Below are 7,693 nucleotides of genomic sequence, written 5' to 3' on the forward strand. Positions count from 1 at the left end.
CTGGTTGGCTGCCAGTGACTAGTGGTGCTTGCTAGGATTTGATATTCGATACATACGTCTTCCTATTGCATGTTAATAATCTGGATGATGGTATTATTCATTTTGTGGCCAAGTTTGTAGGTGAAGCAAAGGTAGATGGAAGGTTAGGTGGTGTTAAGAAAGCACAGATTCTGCAGAAGAACTTGGACAGATGAGGATAATAGGAAAAGAACTGGCAGTTAGAATACAGTGCAGAGAAATGTATGCTCATGCACATTGGTAGAAGAAATAAAGGTGTAGACTATTTTCTAAATAGGGAACAAATGGTCTCGGGAGCCTAGCATAGGATCCTGCAAGGGTTAACTTGCAGGTTGAGTTGGTAGTAAAGAATGTAAAAGGAATATTTGTGTTAATTTCCAGAGGACTAGAATATAAAAGCTAGGATGTAATTCCGAGGTTTTATTGGGCATTGGTCTGACTGCATTTGGAGTACTGTGAGCAGATTTGCCCCTATATCTGGGAAAGGGTGTGTTGACATTGGAGAGAATCCAGATGAAGTTTACAAGAATGATCCCCAGATTGAAAGAGTTGTATGAAGAGCATTTGATCTCTCTGGGCCAGTAGTCGTTGACCTTTAGAAGAAGGAGGAGGTATCCCATTGAAAGCTTCTGAATATTGAAAAGCCTGGCTAGAAAGGATATGGAGAGGATATTTCTAATAGTGTGAGAGTCCAGCATCAGAGGGCACAACCTCAGGGTATAAAGACATCCCTTTAAAACTGAGATGAGGCCGAGTTTCTTTAGCCAGAGGGGGGAGGGAAAATTCATTGCCACAGGCAGCTGTGGAGGCCAATTCATTGGGTATATTTAAAGTAGTGATAGATAGGTTCTTGATTAGTGAGGGTGTCAAAGGTTACTGGGAGAGGGTAGGAGAATGGTGCTGAGAGAGAAAATAAATGAACTATGATGTAACAGAAGCGATATCTTGAATGTTCTAATTTGGATCCTAGGTTAGTTTCTTATCATCCAGTGACACTAACTCCAGTAGAACCATAGAACATTACAGCACAGAAACAGGCCTTTTGGCCCTCCTTGGCTGTGTTGAACCATTTTTCTGCCTAGTCCCACTGTCCTGCACCTGGTCCATATCCCTCCATACACCTCTCATCCATGTACCTGTCCAAGTTGTTCTTAAATGTTAAAAGTGAGCCCGCATTTACCACTTCATCATTCCACATGTCTACCAGTCTCTGTGTGAAGAAGTTCCCCCCCACCAATGTTCACTTTAAACTTTTCCCCCTTCACCCTTAATCCATGTCCTCGTTTTTTTTTCTCCCCTAGCCTCAGTGGAAAAAGCCTGCTTGCATTCACTGTATCTATACCCATCATAATTTTATATAGCTCTATCAAGTCTCCCCTCATTCTTCTACGTTCCAGGGAATAGAGTCCTAACCTATTCAACCTTCTTCTGTAACTCAGTTTCTCAAGAGCTGGCAACATCCTTGTAAACCTTCTCTGCACTCTTTCAATCTTATTAATATCCTTCTTGTAATTTGGTGACCAAAACTGCACACGATCGGACTTGGTCCGATTATTCCCTTAAATCCATCAATAATCTTCAATCACTCTTGAATTTTCCTTTCATACATGGGATACAGCTAACTGCAACTTTCCAATCTGTAGCGTAGACCAGCAGTACACCAGCCACAGCTCCCCATGTACTGATAGTTGGAATCCAGATCTTCAGCAGCTGCCCATGTCTGGGCCCAAGAATTCGCTGCAGCATCCCGGCGGCTGTTCGTGCCCTCCCGATTGACCGACTGCCGGCCCACATACTTGCCAATTGGAAAGCCGTAATGGAAAATGTTAGTTGTTAAGCTTTTGTTCCCCATTCTCCAATTTACGATTGCTAGCACATGCTTTCTGTAAGGTGGATATGTTCCAAGGCATCCTTATCCATATCCCTTAATTCCTTGGCTTCCATGCAATTTTACTTTTTGTTTGTAATTTATTTTTTATTGAAGTTCATCTTCAAACAAACATTTCCATAAATTGTATTTCAGACATTGTACACATATATCATATAATCATATATGTCACAATTCTCCACATAGTATTTATCTGAGGTATACACTTATAGAAAAGAGTGGAAAGAAAAAACAAAGAAAAGGAAAAAACTATGTACAAGTAGGGAGTGATCTTGTTTTTACAACATATTCATTGATTTGTGAGAATAAAAGCAGGTCTATGAGGCATTATGTAGTTATAACATTTTTCCCAGTATGAATCAAATTGATCTAGGTTATGATTAACAGATGCTGTTATCTTCTCCATTTTGTAAATGTCCATTGTCATTTTCATCCATACATTTAAAGTTGGGCTCTCCTGTGATAACCATTTCCCAGGAAGAGTCTTTTTACCAGCCACCAACTGTATATTCATTAAATATTTATCTCATTTCAAACATTCTTGCGGTATATATCCAAAATCTATGGTCTTACTCTCTAAGGGCATTTCACATTTAAAGATGTCTTGTAGGGCATTGTGAATCCCCCTCCAATAGTCTTTGATAACAGGGCAGTCCCAAAAAAAAAATATGATAATGATTTGTATTTTGATTTCCACAATTTCTCCAGCAAACAGGGAGGTTACTATCTGTGGTGAACTACATATACCTGTCTGGACACGACCCCTGCTGACTGCTCCTGTGGCTCCTCCCACAGACCCCGGTATAAAGGCGATTGAGGCCTGAGCCTGGCCCTCATTCTCCAGGATGTAGTGTGGTGGTCAACTACTGCTTGTTCTTTCTTCCAGTCAATAAAAGCCGATATCTCGACCACGTCTCAGAGGGAGTTATTGATGGTGCATCACTATCATAATGGGATTTCTGAGAGGGTGTAATAAAATATCTTATCAAGTTTTTCCATCCAAACTTCTTCCATTTCTGTGAACTGGTGCACTTCCATTGATACCTCCATATTATTGTCCACTCTTCCTCAGATATAATTATCCCTCCTTCCTTCTCCCATTTTGTTTTAATGTATGAAGTCAAATGTGTTTTAAGATTTGACAACCCCTTATACATGCTTGAAATGATTCTACTACCATTATCTGAATTATATGCTTTTCTAAATAGCTCTATCAAGCATGTACTTGCCTTGGTTACATTTTTAAGCTTCTTGTTAACATATTGTCATGTCTGTAAATACCGATAAAACTCTTGTTTTTCTTATGTTTCTCCTTAAGCATTTCAATACTGACCAGTGTTCCTTCTTTCATTATGTTGCAAAGAACTGTTATTCCTTTAGCTGTCCAGTCCTTAAACCTAGCATCCAATTTATTTGATGTAAAATCCGAGTCATATGCACACCATTTAAGAATTGCAATATCTCCATCTAGATTATATTCTTTTATAGTATTCTTCCATATTTTAAGAGTCAATTTCATCCATGGGTTATCAATACTATTTATGTACCTTTGCAGGTTGTTATCAGCCAAAATTGCTTGTATGGGGATGGGAAGTACCCGCTCCTCAATGTTTTTCCATTGAGTGTCATATGATGGGTTGCACCAACATATCACAGCTCTCAACTGTACTGCAAAATAATAATCTCTAAGAGTAGGTAGGCCCCATCCCCCCTTTTACTTTGCTAATTGCAAAGTTTTGAGACAAACTCTAGGCCTTTTATCCTGCCAAATATACCTTGATAACATCATGTTCCATTCATTGAATTGATTTTGATTAATTTCTTTTGGTCGGGTCTGAAAGAAATATAACAGTCTGGGCAGTATATTTATTTTAATAGACTCAATCCTTGAACTGAGACTGAAAAAAGGAATCAGGTTCCATCTTGTCATATCTTCCTTAATTTTTTATATAAAGGCTGATAATTACATTCTGATAATTTTGCCAAATCTTTTGGCATAATGATGCCCATATATTTGAAAGATTCTGTTTGCCATGCCCAGGGATATCTACCTTCAATTTCTCTTAGTGGCCTGTAGTAATATGAAAGTAATTGGGTTTTATCTATGTTGATCTTGTATCCTGATAATTGCCCATATTGTTCAAAAGTAGGTAAATTTAGGTAAAGAGTATGTTGGTTGCCTTAGATAGATCAAAATGTCATCCGCGTAACAAGCCAATTTATGCTCTGTCCCTTTAATAGTAATTCCCCTGATATCTTCATTTTGTCTGATGCAGTGAGCTAATCGTTCCAGATATAACGTGACAAGTAGCAGTGACCATGCACAACCCTGTCTCATGCCCCTTTCTAGGGTAAGACTATTTGATAAATATCCATTGATAAATAACCAAATCTATGTAAAACTCTGGAAAGAAAATTCCAATTAACCGAATCAAATTCCTTTTCAGCATCCATACTTAACACTATTGCTTCGATTTTTTTTGTATATGATCCATAATGTGAAGTGTCCTTCGTATATTGTCTTGTGTTTGGCGTTGTCATATAAAACCTGTTTGATCGTTACGAATCAGTATGGGTAGAAACTCCTCTCTAACCGTTTGGCCATGATGGAGGTAAATAATCTATAATCTACATTAAGAACGGATATTGGTCTAAGTGACCTGCATTCCATTTTATCCTTGCCTTCTTTCGGTATAGCTGAGATTATCACTTCCTTCCAACTGGGTGGCATTTGTGCCTTTTTTAGAGCCCAGTTCAATGTGGGGAGTAAAACAGGAATTAACTCATTTTTAAATTCTTTGTACCACTCTGCTGTATACCCATCTGATCCTGGTGACTTGCTTGATTTAAGCCTACTAATTGCAGTTTTTAATTCAACTTCAGTTATGTCAGCAGTCATCATTCTATTTTATTCTTCGTTTAAAGTGGGTAACTCAAGAGAATTCAAGAAGGAGTCAATTTGGGTTATGCTTCCCCCTGGAACTTCGGAATATAGAGTTTTGTAAAACACTTCAAAGCTTCTTGAATTTCACATAGCTTATTTTTGATCATTTTCGTTCTTGGGTCCTTAATTCTATGAATTGTATTTTCAGCTATCTTTTTTTTTCAGTTACCACGCCAGTATTTTCACAGATTTTGATCCACTTTCATAATGTCTCTGTTTCAGAAACATTAAATTTTTCCTGATTTTTTGCATAGACAAACTATTAATTACATTCCTAATTTTTTAAATTTCCCCTAATGTATCCTTTGCCAAATTCAATTTGTGTTTTTTCTCTAGTTCCTTCAGCCTATTTTGTAATTCCTCTAATGTTTTATTCCTTATTTTTTTCTTATATGAAGATATCGCTATAATTTTCCCTTTTAAGACCGCCTTCAGAGTATCCCATAAAATGGGGGGTGAAAACTCTCCATTATCATTAAATTCTAAGTAGAGACCAATTTCTTTATTAATTTCTTCCTTAAAGTATGGATCATTGAGTAGACTTGAATTTAGTTTCCAAATAGTATTCTTAGTTGTAGTTCAAAATCAACAGATAAGTATATAGGTGCATGGTCACTTACATCTATTGTCCCAATTCCACAGGTGTTTATTTTGTCTTTGTGTTTTCCAAATGTTATGAAATAGTCTATTGTTGTATATACAGAATGTGGAGCAGAATAATGAGAGTAATCCCTTCTGTTGGGGTAAAGGTCCCTCCATATATCAATTAAAACAACATCCTCAAAAAATTTATTAACTTTCTTATGTAAGGATTTTGTTTCATAAGTTTTTCTATTGGAAGAGTCTAAGTTTGGTTGTAATTGTAAATTTAAGTCTCCCCCACATATCAGGAGACCTTTTGTTTCCGCTACCATAATATCAGTAATTTTCTGAAAGGACCCAATATCACTTCTCGGGAGTGCAAATATATTCAATAGAGTAACCGAATATCCATCTATATTCCTCCTTACCAGAATATATCTGACCTCTTTGTCTTCCATTTCAAATACTTTTTCAAAATTTAGCTTACTTGAGATAAGAATAGCAACTCCTCTCCTATGTCCTGATTTATATGAGGAGAAAAACAAATTAGTGAATCCCATTCTCTTTAGTTTTCTATTGCTCATTATCACTTAAATGAGTTTCCTGTAAATATACAACATGGGCTTGATCCTTTTTTCATTTTGGATAAAATTCTCTTACGTTTGATTGACATTAAAAGAAATGCATTTTACTTTGTCCTTGGCCATCTGTATTTATCTGTCAATATATCATTGAAATTTGCAGAATAAAACTTAATCCATCTATTCCCTGAACAAATAAGAACCAAGAAACACAAATAAAAACAAAAATGTCAACGAATGTGTGATTCCAAGGCTGAGGTCTCTGGTAGATGACCCTGCGTTGAGCTAGAGGAAATGTTTAGCTGTGGGGGATAACTCCTCCTACTTGTGAGTTGCGGACCCCCATTGCAGTATTCACAAAAGTCAGTGAACCATTACACAGAAAAGATTTCCCTGTGTACTCCTCCTATATATGCTCACACACACCACACACACACACATATATATATATATATATATATATATATATATATCTATACATTCATATATATTACATGCACTCATATATATGGCAAACACGAGGAAATCTGCAGATGCTGGAAATTCAAGCAGCACACAAAATGCTGGTGGAACACAGCAGGCCAGTCAGCATCTATAGGAAGAAGCACTGTTGACGTTTCGGGCTGAGACCCTTCATCAGGACTAACTGAAAGGAAAGATAATAAGAGATTTGAAAGTAGGAGGGGAGGGGAAAATGGGAAATGATAGGAGAAGACCTATCCATGGCCTCCTCTACTGTCAAGATGAATCCAGTCTCAGGTTGGAGGAACAACACCTTATATACCGGCTGGGTAGCCTCCAACCTGATGGCATGAACATTGACTTCTCTAACTTCCGTTAATGTCCCTCCTCCCCTTCTTACCCCATCCCTGATATATTCAGTTATTTCCCCCTCCCTTTTTTCTCTCTCTGCCCGGCACTCTGCCTGTTCTCCATCTCCCTCTGGTGCTCCCCTCCCCCATTCTTTCTCCCTAGGCCTCCCGTCCCATGATCCTTTCCCTGCTCTAGCTCTGTACCCCTTTTGCCAATCACCTTTCTGGCTCTCAGCTTCACCCCACCCGCTCCGGTCTTCTATCATTTTGCATTTCCCCCTCCCACTCCTACTATCAAATCTCTTACTATCTTTCCTTTCAGTTAGTCCTGACAAAGGGTCTCGGACCGAAACGTCGACAGCGCTTCTCCCTATAGATGCTACCTGGCCTGCTACGTTCCACCAGCATTTTGTGTGTGTTGCACACGTATATGTATTCTCATTTTGGTGGGGAAAAAGGAGTAAATGAGTGATTAAAGAATAACAACTAAGTAATATAAAATCCACATTATAATAAGTATTTTTCGAGATAGGTATATCACCGTTTACTTTTGCTTCCATTTAGCTTCTCAACATTTTTAAAGTGAGCCAAAGCTTATGGCTCTTCTGGAGGGGATGAAGGCTGTCTTTGGAAAACTCCCAGTCTCTTCCTGATATACTTCTCTCGGCCTCCTCCCGTATCTTGCCTTCTGGATTCTCGCACTATTTCCCAAGCAGAACAGGATAATTCCTCTGCCAGGCTTTCCCTCGGTTTGATCACGCTGATGCGCAACCCTCTGGCATTCATGTCTGTAGTCGCCTCCCCCACTGTCTGATATAGTTGGATCCCATCTTGATAAAACACTCGAAGTTTAGTAGGGTATGGAGTT

The 7,693-nt window shown here is 38.3% G+C and overlaps 1 protein-coding gene across 1 annotated transcript; it reads right to left on the reverse strand.

Moving 5' to 3' along the window:
- Window positions 1-1,596: 1,596 nt before the first annotated feature.
- Window positions 1,597-1,764, reverse strand: LOC132400334 (cytochrome b-c1 complex subunit 10-like). Its single transcript, XM_059981291.1, has one exon. It carries the CDS (start codon window positions 1,762-1,764, stop codon window positions 1,597-1,599), a length of 168 nt encoding a protein of 55 aa, XP_059837274.1.
- Between the last annotated feature and the right edge of the window lie 5,929 nt (window positions 1,765-7,693).

This window comes from Hypanus sabinus, chromosome 10 (genome assembly GCF_030144855.1).
Source record: "Hypanus sabinus isolate sHypSab1 chromosome 10, sHypSab1.hap1, whole genome shotgun sequence".
NCBI classification, from domain to species: Eukaryota; Metazoa; Chordata; class Chondrichthyes; order Myliobatiformes; family Dasyatidae; genus Hypanus; species Hypanus sabinus.